Source organism: Priapulus caudatus, unplaced genomic scaffold (assembly GCF_000485595.1).
Source record: "Priapulus caudatus unplaced genomic scaffold, Priapulus_caudatus-5.0.1 Scaffold612, whole genome shotgun sequence".
NCBI classification, from domain to species: Eukaryota; Metazoa; Priapulida; class Priapulimorpha; order Priapulimorphida; family Priapulidae; genus Priapulus; species Priapulus caudatus.
In genome coordinates, this window is record NW_014577673.1 from 155,559 (window position 1) to 182,840 (window position 27,282).

The 27,282-nt window shown below is 40.8% G+C and overlaps 1 protein-coding gene and 1 long non-coding RNA gene across 3 annotated transcripts; one reads left to right on the forward strand and one right to left on the reverse strand.

The window, feature by feature from the left end:
• On the reverse strand, positions 1-27,282 carry LOC106812140 (protein argonaute-2-like). 2 transcript variants are annotated; one of them, XM_014815931.1, is made up of 23 exons: positions 27,164-27,282; positions 18,395-18,447; positions 17,962-18,054; positions 17,068-17,160; positions 16,729-16,824; positions 16,299-16,464; positions 15,984-16,185; positions 15,709-15,826; positions 15,329-15,516; positions 15,046-15,185; positions 14,196-14,333; positions 13,762-13,849; positions 13,086-13,233; positions 12,347-12,466; positions 10,737-10,859; positions 10,272-10,399; positions 8,482-8,672; positions 6,835-6,994; positions 6,352-6,507; positions 5,781-5,913; positions 3,002-3,136; positions 2,720-2,825; positions 1-182 (listed from the first exon to the last, which is right to left on the reverse strand). In XM_014815931.1, exons 1-23 carry the CDS (start codon positions 27,198-27,200, stop codon positions 118-120), a joined length of 2,877 nt encoding a protein of 958 aa, XP_014671417.1. In that variant the 5' UTR covers positions 27,201-27,282; the 3' UTR covers positions 1-117. The 2 variants fall into 2 exon arrangements, with proteins under 2 accessions (XP_014671417.1, XP_014671419.1); XM_014815933.1 differs by lacking the exon at positions 17,068-17,160.
• On the forward strand, positions 14,221-24,925 carry LOC106812141. The gene is made up of 3 exons (XR_001394294.1): positions 14,221-14,232; positions 18,646-18,656; positions 24,822-24,925. It is a non-coding gene; the product is annotated as an uncharacterized LOC106812141 (long non-coding RNA).

A 27,282-nucleotide genomic window follows, 5' to 3' on the forward strand; every position in this document is an offset into this window, starting at 1 on the left:
CAAGAACCTTCTCCAGGTGGTGCCTGGCTCTGATGCCACAAGGTTGGGCATAGTAGGCTGGTGCTGGTATGGAGACGCTGCGTGTGCAGCGGACATACGTGTGACACAGCTGATAGGTCAGTTTCTGGAGGTCGTCAGCGTGAAGTTGTTGTGTCCCACAGGGTAGTATAGTGGTCGAATTGGTTTTCCTGATGCGAAAATTAGATAGATACCGCACCGTTACTTGATGTTGGCAATAGGTGTTGTAGTTTCAGATTCCTCTACTAGCATTCACGGTAGAATTATAATGAAAGTGTCAATGACACTTGTCCGCTACAAAAAGGACAAATGAGTGAGTCAGAGAATGTCATGTTTTATATGAGCAAACATTTGACGTACATTATGAAACGAAATTGCATTCTGTTATATCGCTAATAATATTTTTAAAAACCAAAATGAATCAACAATTTGTGACCGTATGATGGCGATATACCGCTTTGTTGTGATGTCGTTTGGTAAAAAGTGCCGCGCAGCGGACAGCGTATTACGTCTTAATGCGGTGACTCTGTGGTGGATGGTGGGATTTATGTAAACCATGTTTTAAGTCCCAAATGTGTTCAAACACGCCGACAGGTGGAGCAGAAATGATATCAGGAACCTTTCAAAGGATGTTGTTGGGCGGGGGATCGTTACGGAAGTTGCACGAGTGGTGCTGTCGTTTAAGTGTCGTTCTCAGAATTAAAGATGGAAGCTCCCATCGGTACGTAGTAGCAAACAATATTGCAAGGACAGAATAGGTAAGCATCATCATTTACCGTACGCAAGCATACGAGTGTTAGAATTAGAGAGCTTGCCACTGTAATTAATAAGCTAGGCAAAACTAACGTACATGGCAGTGGCATATCCGTTACATGTAACACTACTGACGATACAGAATTGCTCATAGAAATTATTGATTTAGGAGCTAAACCGCTCTTCAACCAATTTAGTCTTTTGAAATTTCTTATGTGACATGTTAGCCTCATAACTCCAGGATGTATAGATTCTTACTAGTCAAAACGCCGGCATAGTCAATTCTTGTGGCTAACAGTAAACAAATCATGTCTAACCTCCTCTTTGAGGGTCAAGGTTAATCGAACTGTAATCTTCGCATTGTCAGCAGAAAGTAACATGTTCATGGTCATTTCAATAAGCATAAATATGCTGTGTTAGGTCACCGCTGAAACAAAAAAGTTTTTCAATCGCTCGTCAGACCATGGTCCTCAGAAAATGGTCTAAAATCTTGCCTGTGCCCCCCATTGACTTTGACTACCGTGACTCCAATTTCGGCACAGTGATGGCTTTTTCCTACATGATGCTATACACCGACTCATCAAAGGCCTAGGTCAATGCGTTTTAGAATTTGTGCCGCATTCTGAGTTTCCTCATATACTTAAAGTTTAAGGGGGAATGTTCCCCTTTTTTAACTCTTGACCTTTTGACTTTGACTTTGACCAGCTTCGACATCAATCGTTTCAGTACCCCACGTCGCGAATATCGTTGACCGTACGTCGTGCGGTTAAGATGGTTGTGCCAAACTGTTGACGGCACGCCACGGACGATCATCGATTCTACAAGCATAGCTGACTACGTAAGTGAGTATAATAGGTTATGCGCGTTCCGAAATGTTTTGTAAACTTTACTCTAATATAGACGTTTTATCGGCAGGGTGGAGAGGAAATACCAATTTTGCATTAAAGATATTGTCAATGAAATCTTATAAAACGAACCAGACGAGTGTGACACCACAGACTGTTTGTATCTATATAATATGCTATATAATTGCCAAACCCTACCTAATTTGCATAATTCTTTTTTAAATATCAAAACCCCTAGCCCTTATTCATTTACATACCAAAAATGAGCAAAATCCGTTGAACCTGAACTGACTAATGGCAATTCCCATTGTTGCCAAAAAATCGCTGTGGCTCGAAAGTACGCAGACTGGCGTGCTCCAAAATAGGACGTTTAATATGGGAGCATAGCAGTAACAACTACACCCAATTTCAAACATGTGGGTCAAACGGTTCCGGAGTTATCGTTGACCAAAGCCAAATGTTGACGGACGGACGGACGGACGTACGACGACCCATGGCAATAGCTCAGCTTGACGATGTCAAGGTGAGCTAACCGGACGGACGGACGGACGTACGACGACCCATGGCAATAGCTCAGCTTGACGATGTCAAGGTGAGCTAAAAATATAATGACGCGTTATAGTATGTTTAGGGAGTTGTCACGACTTCAATATCTTCAACTATTAGTCATATTATAGTGCCAGAAGGTCTAGCATTCATACACAGCGAGTATGATGACCAATTGTAAGGGGGGTGAATAACTTGCGAGCATATGTGCCTCACTGACTATTTTCTTGGCAGTGGGAGCTGCCTCACTGGACCTTTTACTTTAGCTACTGTGTTGGTCGGTGGATATGTGACCCAAGTAGATATTTAATGCCTTTCTTACATTTGTAAGGAATTTTGTTACTTACTGATCACAAGGAAAATGGGAATAACAGCATTCACGTTTGATTCACAACTTTAGAATACAGAATTTAGACATTGGTGTAACGAGAACATACCTAAACTGTTGGCCATTGCATTACTTTAAACACGAAATTTAGTAAGGAAAAACAGCTACATCGATTAAAATCCATTCTCCCTGCTTTAACTTACTTAATTGCTTACTTACTACCATTAACTTACTTGTATTCCGAAATGACTGCACAAATAAAAGTCAAAGTCAGTTGGGTGGACGATTGTTGTATCAACAGTCACTCCAGCTGGAATATTATTCGCTTTTCCTTCCTGCAATGGGCAAAATTATTCACAATCATTTTCGAGGCACAGCTGCATATCGCACACGGTGAAATGAGTAAACATCAATTGCGCCTATCGTTCACAAAAGCACCTGCACGCAATTCTAAATTAATTTACACTTTTCGTCAATTTGATCGCGCCAAGGAAACAACAATGTCACGCACCATGTCGCGTTTGTCAGAGCAGAACAGACGAGTGTGGTGACGCTTCTGTACGATGACGAATGTAATGGCTGGCTTGTAATCAGCGCCGAGACTCTGGCAAGTAGCTCTGATCGCCATCAATTCATACTGCAGAACCTGTACACGGAATAGAAACAATAAGTAGTTTCTGTAATAGATCTATCTTGGTTAATTTTTACTCAACCGTATTGATCGAAACGTACTGCTGCCGTTTCGCCTCATATCAGGAGGCTTTCTCAAAGCTGACTGAAGTTATCAGATTTGACCACCAGATGGTGTAGTGGTCAACAGCTTGGTCCACAAAATGGTCTATTATCTACCAACCGAATGAACTTATTTAATGGGTTTCCGAAACGATTCTGTATTGAAAAGACCACAGGTGTTGTGACCAGATGGGCTATACCCTGTGCATTGGCTAGGTATTAGAATATACCCAAAATGCAGGCCTAAATATATACAATCGTAAATAAATGATAGAATGTGGTTCTTTTTACTCACTACTTTATGTATGTATATACTTTTAAAAGACAAAGCAGAGCATATATGCATAAATATACTACTACAAAATACCTGTGTTAAATTATATGATAAGCAATTCTCATTTAGTGTTACACAAAATTGTCAAGCTGGCAAACACAGCACTTGATTTAACATTGCATTTAGTTCCATACGGTAGATTATAAACAATGTGTATGTAAACAGATATGCAAAAGTATATATGCCACATGAAAAGTCACTTTTATCTGTGAGCAGGTAGGTGAATACTACAGTAACCCACCTGTTGTCAAAGCTAATTAAAACATTTTATATATAACAGGGTTAATTTTTACTCAACCGTGAATGTTAGAAACGCACCGCTGACGTTTCGCCTCCTGCCATACCAGGAGGCTTTCAGGCTGCCTACCAGGAGGCTTTCTCAAAGCAAACTGATAATAATCAGTTTTGACCACCAGATGGTGTGGAGGTCAATAGCTTAGTCCACACGTGACTAAGCCTGTATCCCCCCTCGTCCCGGTTGATGTTTGGGGTCTTGCGGATCCAGATGGCCTCCTTAATCCAATGCCTGATTTTGATTGGCTTGCGATCGATGATCTCCGAATTCTCCCAATCGATGGAGTGATTGTCCTTCGCTACGTGGTCAGTGATCGCGGATTTGGTGATTTCGGTAGCCGACTGTTTTCGTTGAGCCCTTGTGAACGATTTGGGTGCTACGGTGTCTACGTCCTTTTTGTGTTCTTTTAGGCAGGTTTCAAATTTTCGGCCGGTTTCTCCAATGTAACTTTTTCCACACATTGCACACGGTATCTTGTAGACACAGTCCGTAATGTTGTGCATATCTGTTCTGTCCTTAGGGTGTACCAAAAGCCGTTTTAGGGTCTCAAACGGTCTAACTGTTGAAGCCACACCTGCATTGTTTAGGTGACGCTGAACTACGTCCGTGACGCCTCTGACATAGGGTAGGACGATCATCGCCTTCGGTTTCTCCGTGGAGGTTTTCTTTTGGGATTTTGTTTTTTCCCGTGACTTTTTCGAGTGTCCAATTGGGGTAGCCGCATTTTTGTAGTGCGTTCTTGATGTGGCGCGCTTCGTGTGGTGTGAGTTGAAGTTTAAGTACTGGTCCGTGTGGGACTTTTTCCTATACACCGTCAGTTTTAGTGAACCATCTTCTCGTTTATGGACGAGTGTGCCGAGGAACGGAATTTTTTGATCGAGTTCTTCCTCGTACGTGAATTTGATATTGTTGGTACTGTCGATGCTATTGAGGTGTTCTGTCCATTGTTGGACTGTACCAGACTTGATGATTTCCAATGTGTCATCTACATAGCGTAGCCACAATTTAGGTTTGAGATCAGACGGTGCTGTCTCAATGGCTTTCGTTTCAAGCCATTCCATGTAAAGATTGGCAACGATAGGCGAGACCGGGCTACCCATGGCTGCTCCGAACTTCTGGTTGTATATTTGGTCTCTGAATTTGAAGTATGTGGTCGTAAGAACGAACGTGAGCAATTCAATGACATCGTCTGTGGTGAGGTTGGTTCGCTTCTTCAATGTTTTGTCTGCCTCCAGTCTCGACTTGATTATGTTAATCGATTCTGGGATCGGAGTGTTGGTAAAGAGTGAGACAACGTCATGGGAGACTAATATCTCGTCTGGTTTCATACGTATTGTTTTGAGTTCCTCTGCTAGCTCTGTTGAGTTCTTGATGTGATGTTCGGTGGTGCCTACCAAAGGGGCCAGTAGATCGGCTAACCTTTTTGACAAATTGTATGCTATGGAGCCTGTGTAATCGACTATGGGTCTATACGGGTTGCCTTCTTTATGTATTTTAGGTGTGCAGTAGATTCTTGGTATATTTTCGGCCGTGGGATATAGGAACTTGTACTTAGCTTCAGTAATTTTGTCTTCTCTTTTCAGACGTTGGAGAATCGCCACTAGTTTGCTTTTATATTTCGTTGTAGGGTCTTTCTTTAATTTCCCATAGGTCTTGTGTAAAAAATTTGGGTAAACGGTCTTGTGTATTAAAACATTTTACTTCCAGAAGCAAAGGAAGGATTAAGAAAAGTGATAGGTAGGTCACATATAACATCAGCATTTCTCAGGTTGGTTTGCATGCTTCTGTTGTATGAGGTTCTAATCAATTAGGGGCCACAATGAAAGGGTGCTTAGAATGGGGGTAAAGACATACACAGCAGAATCAGCACACATGGTATCTGATCTTATTTCATACCTTACCGGAAAGTGATATCGAAAATAAGCCTACCTGCATAAACTGACCCTCACTCACTCCATCCCGGTAGAAAATAATGCGCTCTGGTTTCATTTGCCGATTTGCTTTGTAGAACTTTATCAATAGATTTTTTACCATAACTGATAGCTCAGCTATTATCTCTTGCCTGAAAGAAGAACAAACACTAGGACTGTGTCACACTGTTATTATAACTAGTATGCGTAATTTATTACTGCTTCAAAGAAGATCCACAAGTGCTTTGCAATTGGACACTGGCTCTTTATATAAACACCGGCTTTTTAATTACACTTGTGTAATTACCTTGTTATGTAAGGTGTTTACCATATTTGCATGGGCACAGTTTCATAACCTAAGCCTTCATAATGAAGGAGAAATGACTGTACCTATTATCTAATATTCACAATCAACATTAGAATAGATTGTAATCGATCATCGTATACTCGATCATCGTAATCAATGTAGTATTGTAATCGATCATCGATCGGTTGAGTGCCGCTGACAATTAATCACAAAATTTCAACCGATCTCCATCACTAGTCATAATTGCTTCAATATCGTCCTTCCTGCCTAAGATGATACTTGCCTGTGTTTTTGAACTCTGACATCCGCCGCGTAACGACTAGGGTAGGGATCCATGCTGGCAACCACTGCAGCGACGGAAGGCCTGTGCGTGTCACCTGGTGACGGATGAGTGACGTCTGCTCCAAATACAATCACTGGTTTTTTGAAGATTAGTAGCCTGCATTCACAAATCGGGTGAGCTGACGTTTACATGTGTGACATACGAGCACGGACAGGGACATCGACAGGGACAGGGACATCGACAGGGACAGGGACATCGACAGGGACAGGGATGATACACTTACTAGAAAAGTCCCTTTGAAAACTTCTATGGCCATGGCGACTGAAGTACGCAATAAGCACGTTAATCACGCTGCATTGCTACTGTATATTTTATGATTTGGTCGCTTCATGACATTAGTCTGTGCAGTTTATCTCAAATCACAGTTCTTACAAATGCCACCATTGCCTGGCGATTTGTGGTTGGTGATGTAACAGTAGCTACCTGGCCTCTCGCGGAAGTATGTTGTTCACACCTCCCATCTTTGCGTTTATCTTCATACACAGGTTGACCAATGTCTGATCCATTTTCTTTACAGCGTTCTTTTGCTGAATGCACTGTGTCGCCAGCCCCATCACTACGTCTCCAACCCGTTTCACTTCAGCTGCACATGAAAACAAGGTGTCAAGTATTACGGAATTTTTCTGATCTACACATAATTAACAAAATATCAAAATAATTGGAAAATGTCAATTTCTTCAAGTCAGCTAATGTCAGTTGAATGGAAGCAACGTGCGTGCAATTTCTAATTAGTATTTCCCATAATCAATTTTACATATAACATGTCTGCACACACAAAACTATGCACGTGGCTATATTAAAACATGACAAGTATTAACGTGGCAATTTAAGTATTACAACTTTCACAAGTTAACGAAATAGGCATTCCTTACTGCATTTTCATCCCATAATACTGCCTATTTGTGAGGATATAGATGCACATATGTATCATGAGTGACACATATGCAACCACTATCACTTTTCTATGCATTAACCGTGAACTCATGATGGCCGAAATATCGGATGCCAAAAGAAGGGTATCAATTGTTTGAAGAGCTGAAGCCATGACAAGTTCACTGTTAATTCACGGAAAACTGGTCGCTTGCACACAAAGATGTAAATAAGTATCATCGCAAAGCATTATGGGATGACAGTATCTTTAGCCTGCGAAAGTTCGAATGCATCAATGTTTCCGAGACCACTAAATATAAACAAATAACAGCGATGAGAAACCGGCAGGTGTGAACGACATCTAAACCTATTGCACATAATGTCAGCACTAATACATGCATTTATTGCGCACACGTACACTACCAATAAACTGATTCATTAACAGTGATTAAGCCAATCATACTTAAGGATACACTCAGGGTTACAGACAGGTACCACTGTAAAGAGCATTACAACATAACTGCTCATTAAAGCCAATCAAACACACATCTATTTAATGAAAGAGATGTCACTCTACACTCACTGTGACATCACAGAAACCTCATCGCTATATAGCTAATTACGTGACAGCAGAAATTGTAAAATGAAATATACAAAATATGAAAAAATATATGAAAAAATTCTTTTCCCACATTTCTCAGAAATAGCAAAGGTCGGTACAATTGCTGCTTTAGTACTCACTATGACTTATCTGTGGCCGATTACCATCAACAAACTTTAAAAAAAGTTGTGTCGTTAGACATAAATAGGTTGACAAAATAACTGATGTTTCAAACTCCCATTTGCCGCTCACTAATTACTGCACGCTGCTGACGTCATCATCTCAATGTAAACAAATGCGTGCAGCAACAGCATGTTCAAAACAGCTGTAACAGCGTTTCTGATTCACATGCTGGGGTGGCACGCAGTGCATTCTGGGATAGTGCACGCTAATGACGTACCTATTTTAAAGGGTGTGCTGGGGTTTGCAATAGCCAGGTGGGCATACATGGGGATGTTGAACTGTTTGGGAGACCACATACGTAACAATCTACACATACATAGCTGCCCAGAGGCACCACCTATCAACTAAAACAAATCCGAGTGTATCCTTAAGGGTGACAAAAAGAGCCACCATATAAACCAACATACAGTACATACCATATATACTTGCAGCCCGAAATCCTAGCACCACAACAATGAGTTGTAGATTGGGATTTGCAGCATGCAATCTTTTGAATATCCCCTCTATTGACATTACATCTGCACGCTCCATAGTCAGTGCTACTGGGTTAGCACATATTGGCATTCCTGTTGTCTTGATCATATTCTGCAGTTTTCCAGCAAATTGCCTGTGAAACAAAAGTGCATAATATATAACATAACATTCATCTTAGTTGTGTTTATTCAGTCACATCAGCAACACCTTTTCTATATTTTGATTTTCCAATCTCACAGTATCTCTGCACTACCTTTTAAGATCACCCCTACTCCACCCCCCTTGTCTCACCCCCAGCCTACTTTCCTAATCTACATACTGTCTTGACATTTTGCTTTATCCCTTCTTAAATGGGCCTTCCCACATAGATCATGCACCAAACATAGAATCTGGTAATTTTAATGTTGAATACCGTTAAACCTCAAAGACAGTTTACTTCAAGACACACTTGCACATAACTGTAGTACATAGGAAGAAAAGGTAATATGAAGACTTCTAATAACAAATTCACCCATAAATTGGTAGGTTTAGTTGTTAACAAGTGCCGCGGAGCGACAGCGCTCATCTAACGTCTACTGCGGTGACTCTGTGGAGTGGTGGGATTCTAGTGAACCCTGTTAGTCCCAAATGTGTTCACATACACGCCGAAACAGTGGAAGGCACAGGGATGGTATCAGGAACCTTCTCAAAGGAATGTTCGTTGGGATCGTTATGAAAGTTGCCACGAGATGGCGCGTACGTTTAAGTGTCTTAAGATTAAAGATGGAAGCTCCCATCGTACGTAGTAGCAACAACTATTTGCAAGACAGAATAGGTAAGCACTCATCCATTTACCTACGCAAGCCTACAGGCTGAAATAGAGAGCTGCCACCTGTAACTAATTAAAGCAGGCAAAAACTACACAGTACTATCACCACCACATGCACTGGCAGTGACCACTGGCAGTGGCATGCGTTACATGTAACACACTGACAGTACAGAATGCCATAGAAATTATACGATTTAAGGAGCATAAACCTTCTTCAACCAAATTTAGCTTTTGAAATTTCACTGTGACATTGTAGCCTCATACATCCAGGCATGTATAGATTCTACTAGCAAACCCGGCAGTCAAATTCTTTCTAACAGTAAACAAATCCATGTTTAACCCTTCTCTTGAGGGTCAAAAGGTTATCCGACACTTGCTCTTCGCATGTCAGCAGAAAGTACATTTCATGGTCCTTTCAATAAAGCCATAAAAATGCTAGGTCACCGCTGAAACAAAAAAGTTTTTCAATCGCTCCGTCAGACCATGTCCTCAGAAAATGTCTAAAATTTGCCCTGTGCCCCATTGACCTTTGACCGGTGACCTCCAATTTCGGCACAGTGATGGCTTTTCCTACCATGATGCTATACACCAACTATCACGAGCCTAGGTCGAGCCGTTTAGATTTGTGCCGCAATTCTGCATTTCCTCCCTATACCTTAAGTTAAGGAAGGAATGTTCCCCCTTCTTATACACATCTTGACACATTTTGACCACCAACTCGTTTTCGGATTACCCCCCCACGTCCCGAATATCGTGACCGTACGTCGAGCGGTTAAGATTTGTGCCCAACTGTTGACGCACGCACGCACGCACGCACGACGGGACGGACGGAGGGACGCACGCTCATGCGATTCTACAAGCTGCATCTGACTATGTCAGATGAGCTAAAAACAAGACACTATTTAAACCTGCTATAACCTTTACCATAATTCCTGCATGCTACAATTACGCTCATCTGCAAAGGAAACTAGTGCCCAGGATTTTATCTCCATGCCAGTGTGGAACTGTTTCTGAATCATGTTCCACGCACCTCGAGCCGGTTTTCCTATTTCCTACAACAGAAATTTCTTTCCTTTTACATGTTGTGGGGACAATAAACTGCACATAGTATAATTTTATAAATGTATTGTAATTAAAGTGAAAAAGTCACAGAAATTTATAAATGCACGATCAAGACAGTTCAGACCAATTACTGATTACATATTTTATTTTCATTTTCCTATTACACCGTCCAATGGTAACTATATGCAAAAAAAACAGAGTTAAAAATGTGCCTGTGGCACACATGGCAAGTTCACTAAATCAACGTACATATATCTTTGTGCGAGTTTACAGTTCAACACATCACAAAGTGTATTTTTTATTATTACTGATCATTGGAACAATTACCTCATTTTTGTATTGTATTGCAGGTGGCGGCAATACACGTCCTTCTACATCTGTCATTTTGTAGTTCACAGATATGCCAAACTCCTGGACGTATGGATTGCTGTTGAAGTCCATCTTACGCACCTGTTAACATGAATATATCCCATGAAACAGGGACTTACGTGCCAATCAGTTCAACAACGCACACGCCCTGTCCACAATCATAGCAGCTATTTTTGGTTTTGATTACCAAATCAATCATATATGTCTTGCCTTCATATTGTTTCTACTTATTTGTAAATAATGTTTTTACCTGAAGAAGTTACCTGACCATAACAACACATGCATTTTTTGTCGACATACCAAATAATTCAATCATTAAACTTTCATCGTTTCACATTATTAGATTTGTGACTACGTGTGTTCAGGGGCGTACCTACGGAAAATAGCACCTATGGCGAGCACTTAAATTGCGCCCCTGTCCAAACATCTGACACTCATCTTATAAATAGCTTTACTATAATATACAGGGACGTAGCCAGCTAAAAAAAATGTGTGGGGTTCTTACTACTTAGTGCTACAGATGTGGACTTTCATACTATAGAAACATAGGATATGGCGGCAAAGCCGCGCACGATATAGCGCCGTTAAGCACGAAGCACCTAAGGGGCGTCTGGGGGTCCTCCCCCAGAAAATATTTGCAAATTTAATGGCTCCAAGTGCAATTTACCAGCACTTTGAAATATTATTTTTAGACATGAACAAATGGTTTTTGAGTAACTTTTCGCCACATAACGGACTTATGGACCCGATTTCTCGAGCAAAATCAGTTTAAATCTCCAAATCTCAATATAGCTGTCATTGATTTGTAAAATGATTTAAACTAATTTAGTGACGGTCACTTTGACCCGGTTTAAAAGGTTAATTTTATGGAAATATATAAAAACTTTACACAATGCTAAATTAATTATTTCTCACTTTATTCTCACAATACTGAAGGAATCATACATAGACGTATACTGAATAATTATCCTGTAATTAATGAGTCTTAATGAATTTCTGGGAACTAGTTTTCATTGTGATTAGAAGCGTAGACAATTAGAGATGTTCCAGAACTTTTTTATTTTGTATTAATCTGGCAGTGTAAAAACTCTCACTTCTGACACTCATGTTAGTGCGGAGTCACTCGTAATCGGACGATTCTGAGGATTGATTATTACATTGTGACAACGAGCCTACACAGGCCTCATGTTGTTTGTTTGTTACTGTCTGCGATCTGTTGACCTTTGCTTTAATTATGTAGAATTTGTCATCCGAACAGGACTTGTGTATGTACATGTTTGTGTCCACTCACTAAAATAATAATATGGCTACTGCACTGTGAATGAATGTGTGCTGCACAATGCTGCGAAGCGATCGATAGTGAGGATCGACAAAACTTTTCATTGTTGCCAATTTTGTTAATTTGCCCTTCAAGTGGCGCCCAGGGCAAGTGCCATACCCGCCATACTTTAGTTACGCCACAGTGTGTTCCGTAACTAGAGGACATCTTTCTTTATATGCATGTGGTCTAGGTGATCAAAGAGTTATCCATTGATACGTCTAACCATATAGAAAATCCTTACACATACCCAGTCATTTATTTGTCTTTCACGCTCAGGCGCAGGCCTTGCTGTGGCACGGATCATATTCGTCGTCTGTTCTTCTGTTAGCTTTTTGTTGCATTTCTGGCCAGCAACAATATTACATACCTGCAACAGCCCCTCGTGTAAAATAACCTCATAACAACTAGGAGTCCAGTATGGTGTTGGGCTTGAGTATTATCATAATCGGTCTAATTTTCATCCTATAAATGGGGACACCACAGGTTGGGCCATAATAAAAATCTTGTATGTTTGCCCTCACCCGACCGACCTGCCAAAAAGGGGCAGACTCAAACATGTTTATTGCTCTTTCGCATTTTTTTTTTTACAAATTGTATCACTGTACATTATATAAATCTGTAGGCAATACTTTATATGTACCAAGCAAAACAAACATTCAACATAAAAGGTATCTCCACACAAGCACACGCGAGCATGTAGACACCATGCTGCATTTGTACAAAGACCCCCCCTCAAAAAAAAGAAGCCTACCTACCTACCCCAAATTTTCAGCCTGGGTCGGGTGAGGGCAAACGAAGATTTTTTTAATTGTGGCCTTGGAGAGGAGAGATATTGCAATACACAATATAAACATTAATACGCAATGTATATTACTTTGAGTGATGTTACCTGATGTCACAAACTTATACAAGTTAACGGGGAATACTGCATATCTGGAGCTAACATTAAATACGAATTAATGCCGGCAATGTTACGATGTATATACCTCAATTGGCAAGTACGTATTTCTGGCTGGATTTCCTACATGGAGACAAGGCAGGTTTGGGTATTTCAACACGCATTTATACGTATCCTTGAAGTACTTCGACACTGTACATTGCTCTGTCTTGCCGGGTGCAACTTCCAATGGAAACCTGTTAAATTAATAGCAATACTAAAGTGAAGATTAAAATGCATTTCTTGAATTTTAGCACCTACTTATTCTTTGCCCAGTTCTTCACTTCAACACATATATTTTTCCCTTCGTCAGAATGAAGTTCATTTCAGCTGATTAATGTGGTAATGAGTATAAGATTAATATAACCTAAAATGTTTTACATTTTTAAAACAATGGAAATCTCACCAATATACTTTTCACAACAAAAATCTCACCTAGAAATAATTTAAGATTTACAGCAAAACCTATAGTTTTACAAGCAACATTTCGAGTTCTGATAGTCGATATATCGACCAAACACTTCAACAATAACACTTTAGCATCAAACCATATTAAAAATGTGCAAAAGTAAAATCACAAAAATGAAAACATGTGCCCTTTCTTCAGGTAGAATCTGATAAGAAATTTACCTTTTAAGTGTTTGAATTTAATCAACTGATCAACCACTGAATAACTATGTCCACGAAACTAAGAAGACGTTGAAAGATGAGGTAAGGAAACTCACTTTTCTGTAGCTGCTGGATTCCTTGTCAATCCAATCACACGGTACTTCCTCTTGATGTGTCCCATGTGTGTCACCTCAACCTTCAAACCTAAAAGAGCCTAATGATTTAATACACTGAACATTCATGGAGTCATTAAATAGCAGTCACAAAACCTGTATGATTTATAATCATAATTATTATACTAAATACACTACAGGGTAAAATGAAAGCTCAGCTCACCTGGGCAATGAAATTGTAAATAATAGACTTCTAACAAGATACATTCAAATGGGCTTCTAATAATATAAATCTCAAATTCGAGTGACTATACTGGTGGTAAGATTGCACTATTGTAGCTGGTAGCAAGCAAACTGAGCAGGCGAATTTCAAGCATGGATATCAGCAGGGCAAATATCAGGGACGATGAAAAACTATGGATAGCATCTACCTTTACCTGTAATCTCCTTTTTGAACATTGACTTTTTGTACACGTCCATTGGTCTACTGGGATTGTATCTATCGTTTCGTGTACTGAGAACCTCTTCCATGAATTCGAGGACTGTTTGAGACTTGTAGAATGCTGTCGCAGACACTACAAGAATGATTGAAAACAACAAATGTAGCTTCGTTCCCACATTTTTTTACTCATAAACTTTTGCTATCAGAAATAAGGAATTGTAGCTCATGTTCACTTTAGACACTTGAATGAGCCATGACCAGCTATGTTTCACATATCAGTGTAAAGTGTATTTCATGACCTTTACAATTTGGCAGTCACAGTAAACCACATGCTGAACAAAGAGCACCCTTAATTGGAAGGCAACAATTAAGGCCCACTGGATTACATCTGCCCATACTATTAAAACTGCCCCTTTGACCAACAGCTTTCGTTTACCATTTTTCTTTCATCTTCATTCTTCCACTTTTGCACAGCGCACACACTGGGCAAAACTTGGATATTTGCCCTTTGACCCCTCACCGGTAGCTTTGACTGACATGCCTTTTGACTACCCCTCATGTAAAACATGAGCAATGCAGATAAATTCATTTAAACTTGTGCATTAATCGTTTACACGCAGGGCAGATAAATACATGGATGCTAATGTCATACTACTACACGCTCCATCTGACTGATTACATCAGTCAAGCTAATAACCAAAAAAATGTTACTTCACAAACGTGGCAAATCTATGCTCTTTTAGACTTCAATACTGCAGTGCCCAGGAGGTAACACACAAGATGCACAGTGATGTGATGAATGAATAGCAAGGCATATTTATAAAAACAAGGACAAAAAAAGATACCATCAATATTCAGCATCATCTTCCACTGTGAAGGGCGCACACTTTGATAGAAACCAAACCAGACATCACGGCCCCCGCCTAGAGAGTTATTATCGTTGCTTGACGGTGGTGAGAAGTACGAGCGACCTACAGGAGTATACCTAACCAAATAAAACACAGATTTACTAGTAGATCATTGGTTTTGCTACATCGATCAACACGTGGCATGAAGATCATGCGAACACTGCTATCGAATTGCTTCCCACAAACTCGTCTAATCACGACGTAACAAATTCCCATGTACCTCATGCTAGGTAGTTGTCTCATCACAACATCCAGCGCCTGAATGGCATCATATGGCACGATGTTAGTCTTTCCTTCAACCATATTCTTCAGATTTACTAGACTCACTTGCGCTGCCCACTTTATAGAAACCTTGAATTCGCGAGACTTTTGACGCTCCTCATCATAGTAATCCAATGTAAGCTCCATCTAACATGACAAAAATGTCACCTTATTACTACAGCACACAATACGATTCCAATCAACCTCAAATTCATACTACTGGACGCTTGCAGCACCAAGTCTTCAAAAAATAGCAGACAAAAATGATTGCACACGAATTCGTTTTAGCACTGAAATGAATTAATATCATTAAAAAAGACAAGAGCAATTTAATCACACCCGCTCTCTTCCTATCGGCAGTTCACGTGTAGTGTACATATTGCAGGCGCCGTCAAACACTGGGTGGGAGTTGCCAAAGACGTGCTTTGCATCTTTAACCACCTGGCTAAAAATATTCCTATTGAATAAAAAACAGAAAACATCCTAATAAACTTTGTGTTATAACGTCATATTAAATTGTTGACCGACTATAAATTTAAATTACTCATTAAGCTGTTACACTTGTGTTGCTTATTTCCAATTAAAATAACTGCTAAGGTCTTACAAGTTTGTACCTCTTAAGACGTTTTGGCAGCTTTTCTACAGCAAAAGCAAAATCATAGTGCTGGAGATACGAGTCCGGGATTTTCAGAGCAAAATGATTTGCTCTGAGAACGATACGCCTTCCAACTTTCCCAACACCGGGGCGTTTGGGAAAAGACAGGGCCGTAGCTTTAGCAGCTTGTATCAGCTCAAGTCCGAGACTCTGTAGTGAACCTACAGAAGCAATTAAAATAATAAATTATCATAATCTTCTTTTAAATATTGTATTCATCTCAGCTGATGTGTTTTATGTCAAATGGGAAAAGGGGAAATAAATAAAAACGAACCACCAGCGAGATCTTCCGATGCAGATTCTCTTGCGGCAGTGACTGATGCTTGCATTCCCGGTTTGTCTTCTTGTGTGTGCTTGGGTGTTACCACTTCCATTGGCCTCGTCTTCATAGTCAGTCTTTCTTCTGAAGCCATGCTTGGCTTAGCTTGCTCTGGTGGCATCTTCATTGGCCATTGCATAACCCGTACAAATTCAGTAACATATATGTATGCAGGGGTTGAAAGTATGCAATTCAAGTATGTACTCTGTTTTACTGTCGGATTCTCCGATTTAACATAAGCAGGACTCTGACATACGTATCCTAAAAATCAAAAACATTGAACACCATATTTCTTGCAGCGTTTCAAATCAAGACTCTATGGCAATTTACAGCAGAGAATGTGGTAACTTATGCCATTTAAAGTCACATTAGTCATAGTTACTACCTTTGTTGGGTCATGTTTAGGTATGGCACCCATTGATTCCGGCCTGTGTTGTGGCGTCCCCCAGCATGTTTGCTGTTGTTTGTGTGGTTCTGGAGCCTATAGTATGAATACATGCCAAAAACTTTTCTAATTTGTTTTGTCACATGTACGAAACTCATATTGAACACCGGTTATGAGGTGACACTTGGTAACTCTAGTCAACCAAGTACCATATTATAAACAAAAAAGTTGCAGAAAGGCAGGCTATCATGTGACTGGATACTAAATTCTCAAGTTAAAATATACATTCATCCCCACTAATGCTCCATTCTGGCATTCTGGTCCTAAGTGATGGCCTACCTTCGCTGGTTCCCGTCTAGGCATTTCTCTAGTTGGTTCGATCTCGCGTTGTACTGCCGCACTTGCCTGCTGTTGTTTGTGTGGTTCTGGAGCCTATAGTATGAATACATGGCAAAAAAAAAATTTTTTAATTTGTTTTGTCACATGTTACGAAACTCATACTGAACACCGGTTATGAGGCAACACTTGGTAACTCTAGTCAACCGAGTACTGTCTTAAGCTGGGTTTACACTACCGACTTTATGCTGTCAAATTGTCGAATTGGAATAATTCCCAATTATACAACTGACAATCGATAGTGTAAAGGTAAAGGTTGCACGAGCAACTGGTTAATAGCAACTAGTTGGGAGATTAAAGCTGGGTTTAGACTACCGACTTTATGCAGGCAACTTGGTGTTTTTTATATTTTCTACCAACCTCTCTATATAATATATAATTAATATATTATATAATATGTTCAAACCTCTTATGTTATCGACCCTGAGGCGGCAAATATTTCAACATTTGACCCGTAGTGTACATGGGGTCACACGGATATGCATTTTTGCATGTATTCCATCCCGCCAGTGTGGCGCCGATCGCAAAAACGTGCTCTCCCCCTAGGTGGAGGAACACACCTCCTCATTGCTGTTCTATGAGTGGCCCGCATGGCAAAAACCTATACAATTCAGTTTACGTTATACTTTTACGATTGTCGGTTGTACAACAGTGAAACTGGTACAATTCGCCAATTTGACAGCATGAAGTCGGTAGTGTAAACCCAGCTTTAAACAGATATTACGGCAGGCTCCCATGTGACTGGATACAAAATTTTCAAGTTTACAACTTTATATATAAACATTATATACATTCATCACCACCAATGATCCATTCTGGTCATGAGTGATGGCCTACCTTCGCTGGTTCCCGTCTAGGCATTTCTCTAGTTGGTTCGGTCTCGAGTTGTACTGCCGCACCCGCCTGCTGTTGTTTGTCTGGGTCTGGAGCCTAAAGTACGAATACATCTCAACTTATTCTAATGCTTGGTTAGCTGCATTTACAAGACATGCATTGGGCAAAGGTTCTGAGCTTCTAGGCTCATACACTCCAGTATCTGCAGTGCCGCCTAACATCAAAAAGGGATTATTTAATCCCTGACCAACAGTGTGTCAAGCTGCCAATATGCATTTTCATGATGCGCTCCCCATCACATATATGTGTGCACCAAGTGAAAATTTGTACAGGTAATACTATTAGAAAAGCTGCATCTGCCTATGTCAAATGGCGGTATATACACACCATTGAAAGGTAATATGGTGAGGCATACGTCCAGAAAGAATTTCATTACCTTTTCAGCACCTGTAGCTGATCTTGCTCCATCCTCTGGTTTACTTTCTTCATCTTCATGTCAGACAGAAAAAAAGCAATTGTTTATGTAATAGCACACACTCATTATTCATTAGATAAAATTCTACGATACATAGGGTCTTTACAAATTGAGCTTTCAACACATTTGTGCAATAACCATTGGTAAACATAGCTACTACACGAACCTAAATTTCTCTGTAGATTTGAGCCCTATGTGAAGCACACTGGGAGAACTTCTACTTGTGGTTAGACTCATGACACTAATCTGATTGAAAAACATTACCGCAACAAAGATAAAAAATAATACTAAACCCCCCGTTTAAATTGGAAATGGAGACGGTTTATTATATAAAAATAACCAGATTTGACAAATATGAAGTGCTGATAACCAATAATGAATGTAGGTCTAATATATTCAAACCACAACAGCTGGTATTACTAAAAAAAACTGAAGAAAGGAGATAAAGCTGATAACTTTACACAATATACCTTTAAATGAATAATTTATCCAAATTTAAAAAAACTTATGCTAGCTAAAACCACACCACGATGGGAAAATTGAATCACCTATTTCAATAGAAGTAGCCTTATTATTCGCATGGGCATCAGGGTCTCTCTAATCCCATCTTCAATTTTTAAAATTTAATATCGTGACATTTCCCATCAATATTGTGGTAATGTAGGCCTACTGCAGAATAAATTCCAAAGCTCGGCTGCATGAATCACTTAGGTCTTAGGACCTACCAAAATCTAGTTGAACCATGCCTCTTATGGCTAAGCGAATAATTAGTACATCTAGGCTTTTGACAGCATAAAGATAGTGATTGAATTTTTAGCAATTCCTAATATTTAATACTACATTATCTAACATGTTAAACTAAACATGCGCAGCCTAACCATGCTAACTTAGCCCAGTTAATAATTACAGTGTATCTGTATGCTGCGACTAGCGCGAGACTCGCACAGAATAGTTTGACGTTGGATCAAATTATGTGGTCTGTTCAAGATATGAAATAGTACTAGATGCATGGGGTTTCATTACAAGAACATGCACATTTCATAAACAGTGCTCATGCAGGCAACGCCGCAATGCACCAGTGGTACATGCATGAAAGATGACCCGCCTGGTACGTTGGCAGGTGGCTGCAAATTTATTACATGTATACACTTCATTTATGGTGATTTATTTTAATTATTTTTTATTTTCATTATTGAATTGAATATTGTATCATTTAAAATTATTATGAATTTTACTAAGCACACCACTTCATATGTAAAATTACCTTCTCTATAACTTGAAAAATGTAAGAGCAACATTTCATTTCATATCTCGAGTTTAGTGCTTATATTTTACAAATCAAGTTTGTGTGAGTTGTTGTATCTTGAGTTGTGGTAATAATTTACAAATTATATGTATGGGCAATATTTAAGCAGTCCTACCTGAGATGGATCAGATAACATTAACAACAGCAAGACTATTATCATTATAATCATTAACACCATCACCACTGGCACGGCCACCATCACCACCACCATCGCCGCCACCACCGCCACCACCACCGCCACCAACACCAGTGCCATCATCACCACCGCCACCACCACCGCCATCACCGCCAACACCAGTGCCATCATCACCACCGCCACGAACACCACCATCGCCACCGCCATCAACACCAGTGCCATCATCACCACCACCACCACCACCGCCATCACCACCAGCACCAGTGCCATCATCACCACCACCACCACCACGGCCATCATCACCACCACCACCACCACCGCCATCACCACCAGCACCAGTGCCATCATCACCACCACCACCACCACCGCCATCACCACCAGCACCAGTGCCATCATCACCACCACCAACACCACGGCCAACACCACGGCCATCACCACCAGCAACAACAAAGTCAGCAACACAACAGTAAACAGTACCACAGCGAATCCAAGTACTTAATTAAGCACTATTCTCTCTCGCATAAAATCCTTGTGTATAAAGCAGTCAGTGTGTTAGCCAGAGACCCGTCTACCCGGCTTTTGGACGGCCTATACTTGGATGGGGTCATACATGAGGGCGGCCCAATTTTACCCCCGCATGAAAATAAAATTGTCCGTTTTAGAACATCACAGCTCTAAAATACAGTCTAAAATTAGTAAAACTTGACATCTTCTCCATTTTGAGGTCATACATGAGGGCGGCCCAATTTTACCCCCGCATGAAAATAAAATTGTCCGTTTTAGAACATCACAGCTCTAAAATACAGTCTAAAATTAGTAAAACTTGACATCTTCTCCATTTCATAATGCAAACCTTTTCAGCAGAATAATTGAGGGAGATGAATCCATAAATGTTGTCAGTGAAACATCATTATATAGAGTAGAAGACACCTTGTATAACTGACAACGGTGCTTATGAGAATATAAAATCATCAGATACCTGTCTTTTTGGCATTTCAGACTAAATTTCCTCCATTTTAAGGTAAGGTTTAAAAAATATTCCACACCATAGGTGGGTGAAAACCCCTCCCACACCCTCCCTCTTAAGGCACTTCACGCCCGCAGCATCCTCGCTTCGCTCTAATTTTTTTTCCTGGCTAACACCCTGAAAGCAGTTGTATTACCAGCTGTTCTCTACTGCTCGGAATCATGCACAACATACAGCCGATATCTGAAGGCAGTGGAGATTTATCATCAACGCTGCCTCAGACGAATACTGCATGTAAGCTGGGAAGCTGAACGAACATTAGTATTCTTTAAGAGCCTCACTGCACAACTATTGAAGGCCTGATCATAAAGAGTCAACTACGCCGGTCAGGTCATGCAGTGAGGATGCCCGACTCCAGTCTACCAAAGCGAGTTCTCTTTGGCGAACTCAAAGAAGGGAAGCGAACAGGTGGTGGATAGAGGAAATGGTTCAAGGATATTTTTAGGACAATATAAAAGCTAGCTTAAAAAGAAATATGACATATTAACACTGATGACTGGCAGGCTAGCTGGTCTGAGACCGACCTGGATGAACACTGTTTACGACAGTGTTGTCTATTTTTAGATGGTCAGGCGCCAAGAGGAAGCAGATCTTCCACCCTTACCCCCTGGAAACTGCTGTCAAGTGTGTGGCAAGATGTGTGGTATAGGATTTATGAGTCATCTGAGAATGCACAAAGAATAATTTTAGAACTTCTAGACAATCATACTCGCCTGCGAGTGTTTCCACAGCAGAAGCAGCAGCAGTAGTATACTCGCTAGCACTAATAGTAACAATATGTGTAATATACATTACTTCTACAAACAGAACTCTGACAAACCGTAATATTTTGAAAGCCTGTTTTAAAATAATTGCAATAATCATTACTATTGACTTCATAGTCAGGTTAAGCCACAAATAATGGACCAAGGGTGATTGGCAATTATCTATGGTCTACATAGAGAGCCGAAGATATGACGTCACATTTCCATGGTATCATGCTCACTGGTTCTAAGCAATTGGTATGCTGTATATATATATGCTGTCTGCTGTAATGTATCTATCAATAGGTCATATAGCACATTAATAAATTTGATGATGTACCAAACATACACGTACAGTTTATCACGTGAATAGAACATCAGAGGCAAGGGGTCAGGGGAGAATTATAATGAGATGAATAAGAAAATGGAATATCACATGACCAGGAGAGTTATTGTTCACTTTCAACTTTTGAAAATCTATAAAAACTATAATTATGACTCTTAAGGCCCGCTTATGTCGGCCTTACGACCTAGTCGCCGACAAGATATGAATATCGTACGTCAAACACCGGCCAGATCGCCGATAAAAACATCGGCGACCAAACTCGACATGAGTTCTATTACGATTGAAAATACGGTCGCCGACTGCGATCGCAGGAATAGAACATGTTCTATTTCTATGCGGCTGTCGGCGACTAATCGTGAGTGGCAGCCAATCACCGCAGTGTGTCGAGTCACATGATTATTAAAAGTCACGTGATTAATAAAATGGCAGCCTACACGCCACTCGTCAGCAGTTTACAAGGAGGGATTATTGCACAAACCCTTTCTCAAATATATATAAAGTTTTCCGTATATCACATAAAAAAAATTTCTGCACATGATTATAACGATGTTCAGAAAATTTAGGATAGATTTACGAAGTTACATGATGTTTACTGGTAAGCGCCATTTTGTTGGTCACGTACGTGACTCGTTTTATGTAGACTGGTCCCGGCGTCAAGCTTGCTCTGTTTGTGCTAAAGAACTGCTTGTGCTAGTACAAATACTGGGGCCGCGAACCCGTCTATGTTTCATGCAGGAAGGCTGCAATCTGATCGGCGATGTGCAGCGTAGTCACTTCAAGTCGACATGAGTGTTGCTACGCTGCTAATCGGCGATAAAGTAGTCGCCGATAGTCAAATCGTAGGCCGACATAAGCGGGCCTTTAGAGAATGATGATTACAATCTGGAACAAATCACAACATAATTTTCACGCAGTAAAGGTATGCGAGTCTTGCGATTGTTTAGAACCAGCTGGTTCGTTGCCATGCCAACGTGACGTCACATTCGAGTGCTCTGTATTCCTCACAGCCACTTTCACAATGCTATAGACTATTATATTTTTATATATAGTGAGAACTTGGTTGAAGTTGTTGCAGTCATAACCCTGCAGACCCTTTACCACAGTGAAAACGTTACTGCAGCTATAGAAATTTAACCTCTATTTAATGTTTAAACAGTAGAATTGCGACATTACTCGCCAATAAAGACAATGTTTACAAATAGGCCGTGGCTACGCGATCGGTTCCGGATGAGGAGCCGCTAGGCTACGCGTCCGGACATCCATCTCACACAGTGATCTTGCGACACGTACACGCATGATTGCGCAACGGTACGCTCTGCTGATTGCCGAGTGCAGGGGTCGAAATTAGCGGTATCCCGAAATCCGCGGGATAGTAGATTCTTGTGTTGGATACCAGATTTCAATGCTTGATATCCCGCCGGGATAGTAAAAAAAAACACATCAAAATCGGGATAGTTGTTGAGTTATCAACTTTATACAGCAGCGCATCTGAGCGAGTGTGCGCGATCTGAGCGGGCTCAGGCACCCTCACTATGCCACACTAGCGTTAAGCCCGGCACACACGTGAGTAATTTTACTCAAGTAAAATGACGCACGAGCCATTTTACTCACGTGTGCGGCGGATTTTCGATGAGTAATTTGACGCATGCGTCATTTTACTCAATATCAAACGTGTTTGATAATTTTTGACTCATGCGTCATTTTACTTGAGTAAAATTACTCACGTGTGCGCCAGTCTTTATACAGCAGGCATAGCATATTTGCAAGCGCAAGATCATAAATGTGATGTGTATACATTGTATCAAGCGAACCAGACAATGCGTCTAGACAATACGTCTGCAGTGTACTTGTCTGTGCATATCTGTGAATCTGTTTTCATGTTTTTATATAATAACTAGAAAGGGCAGTTGTCGCTAGGACTGTCATCGATGCCCACCTCATCGATAAATCGCGATGGATTTGCGTCCGATATCGATATCGAAATAAATCGAAAAATAGCGATCCGATTTTTTTTTTTATTTTTTTTTGCTAAAATGTAGCCAGCGGAGCATCGGTAGCATTTTTGACTGAGCGCCGCGCCGCCATTATCGGAAGTAGTCCAGGGCGCATGCATACAGAGACAATCAATAACTGTGGTGTTCTATTGTCTCTGGTGCGTATCCTGTCTCACTGATCTCTATAATAAAATCTGTCTACCGTAAAAGCATGTCTGCTGCTTCGCCATCGCCGCGACGCCAGGTCAATCTGGTTGAATTCAGATAAATATATACTTCGCCCATGTTGTATTTAAGCACAGCGATGTATAAAATGCATAGTTATCATAGTAGAACACAATACATGAGTTTACTGTACTTTCACGGCTCATGTTTTATTACAATTATTAAATCGAATCGGATCGAATCGGATCGAAATATCGAAAAAAAAAATATCAATAATCGAATCGAAATAATTTGATACCAATGACAGCCCTAGTTGTCGCCAACTGAAAAAAGTTTGGTCGCGCTAGGTCAATTAGGGGCAGAGTTATAGAGCGGAAGGGAAATATGATGAAGGTCAAGGTCAATGTCAAATAAAGGTTGCAGTGACCTGGTTTTGGTACGCGACACACCTTCTCCCCAAGATGTGTAAGTATACCAAGCTTGGTAGCGCTAGGTCAATTAGGGGCCGAGTTATAGAGCGGAAGGGAAATATGATCAAGGTCAAGGTAAAGGCCAAATAAAGGTCGTAGTGATGTGGTTTTGGTAGCGCTAGGTCAATTAGGGGCCGAGTTATAGAGCGGAAGGGAAATATGATCAAGGTCAAGGTAAAGGCCAAATATTTAGGTCATAAGAAAAAAATCAGTGGGTGTGACTTATAGACAAGGCTAAGAAATCATGTTAATGTACCAATGTTTGTACCAACCTTTCAATGCAAAATATGGGGCGAGACTTATAATATACAATATACATGAATTATACTTACTAAGTTACTAGCTGGAACCCGCGCTAAGCGCGGGCTTAGTGACTGTGATGCATGTGGTACCGACTGTTGAATACCCAGAGAGATAAGAGAATAGATTGACCTTGGCAGTGACCCAGCATCCCAGCGATGCCCACCCCCTACATATTCAGTAATGAAAATGCCCCAACCGACTTATAAACAATCGTACCCCCACCCCAGTACATAAATCAATGCCGCCCCGGCCAGGGAGGTACGCATTGCCGCTCTGAATAAATCTGTAATGGTAACAGTGGGTGTCACGGGCTGCTTTTTTCAGGAACCTTTGAAAACGTTTGAAGTGAGAATGTGGTGCGATAGCGCCCTGGCTCAGAGGATGTTAAAAGAATATTAAACAACTAGAACTTTTCAGTTGTCCGATCGGGCAACTAGGCAAGAGAATAACTTGTCCGACATAAACTTTCACTTGTCCCGGGCAATCGGACAACCGTTAGTGTCGAGGGCTGTCACGCTAGGTCAATTAGGGGTCGAGTTATAGAGCGGAAGGGAAAATCTCTGCGGCGGACCAAGCGGCGGCGGCTGTACAGACATGAAACCATAGTATCCCCGCCGACTTCGTCGCGGGGGATACAATTACATTACATATTAATAATTTTCCAAATGCTATTATTGCATATGTCAAGATTTTGGATACCATTTGTTGAAATTACTATCCAAAAAATGAGATACCAGATCTTTGGGGGGGATACCAGATTTCAATACCTGGTATCCCAAATGGATACCATAATAAAAATCTAATTTCGACCACTGGAGTGTGTGTGTGCGTGATGTGCATAATGATAACGAGACAGAGTGCACTCACGGAGTGCATACCTCCGCCAGCAACATACGCCATACGCCATACGACTCACGAACACAGGAATAACGCACGATATACGCCAGCGTACTGACATGTACACGCTCCCTAGACCAATAAATTGTGCCCTAAAAAAGTGTATATTCTGATGTTATTTTAGGGCCCAATAGCCTTCCATAGACAAAACCTGTGAATTCTGTCGTGCAAAATGCACGACAACCTTTTCACTATTTACGGCCGTGTTACATAGAAAATCAAAGAAATACCTAAAGCCGTCGCTTTATTAACAACTTACCTACATTACAAAACACTTGTCATGCAGTATTCTCCTCTTTAATAACGTTTATTTTATTAAAACATCACGACATAAAAATCACGCAACCTTCGCTACAAACAAAACTGCCAATCTTGCATTGAACTGCACCGGACGCACTTGAACCGCACCGGACAGCGATGGTGCGTCCGGTGCGGTTCAATGCAATATTAAGATTAGCAGTTTTGTTTGTAGCGAAGGTTGCGCGATTTTTATGTCATGATGTTTTAATAAAATAACGTGATTAAAGAGGAGAATACTGCATGACAAGTGTTTTGTAATGTAGGTAAGATGTTATCAAGCGACGGGCTTTAGGTATTTCTTTGATTTTCTATGTAACACGGCCGTAAATAGTGAAAAGGTTGTCTATGGAACACTAACTACAGAATTCACAGGTTTTGTCTATGGAAGGCTATTGGGCCCTAAAATAACATCAGAATATAAACATTTTTAGGGCACAATTTATTGGTCTACACGCTCCCATGTAACATGTATGTGTTACGAGCTGGCTCACCGCTCGCTGCTGGCTGCTGCTGACTGCTGCTGGAGCTGGCTGGCTTGACTCGCCGCGCTAATATCGATCGCGCGAACACACTAACACACGAACACACGAGAGCGAAAACAAAACCTCCTCCAACTCCGTTGGGCGGAGGTAATAATATAGTTATATATTGTTATCATTATCATGGCGACACAGCACACTCGCAGCGGCGAGTGAGGGAGCATTCGGTGTTAGTTTTTATGAAGGAAAGTTGATATACAGTGACAAAACAGTGGAACTTTAATTGAGAGGTAGGGCCTACGGTAAACCGACCAGGCTCTCCGACTGTTACACGTCGTAGGACCCTCTCGCCAACGTAGTGAAGGGAACTTGTGGCTAGGCCTACGCCGTGTAACAGTCGTAGAGCCTGGTCGGTTTAAACCTACGGTAGGCTAGTATTTGTGAATGTGCGTTCATTATTATTTTCAGTTTTTACTGACTCTGTCCCAAGTGCCTGTGGCTACAGACTAGCCTACACTAACACTAGATAATTTATTTGGCTGTGCGAGCTAGCAAATTACGTACCTTTCCTGTGTTGCTGCTTCTTCTTCTTCTTCCCCATATTAACGTATTTGGACAAACTTTTGGTTTCTGTTTGCGAACCCGCCGATTCCTTGTAGTTGTGCGAATGTTGTTTATTTCTG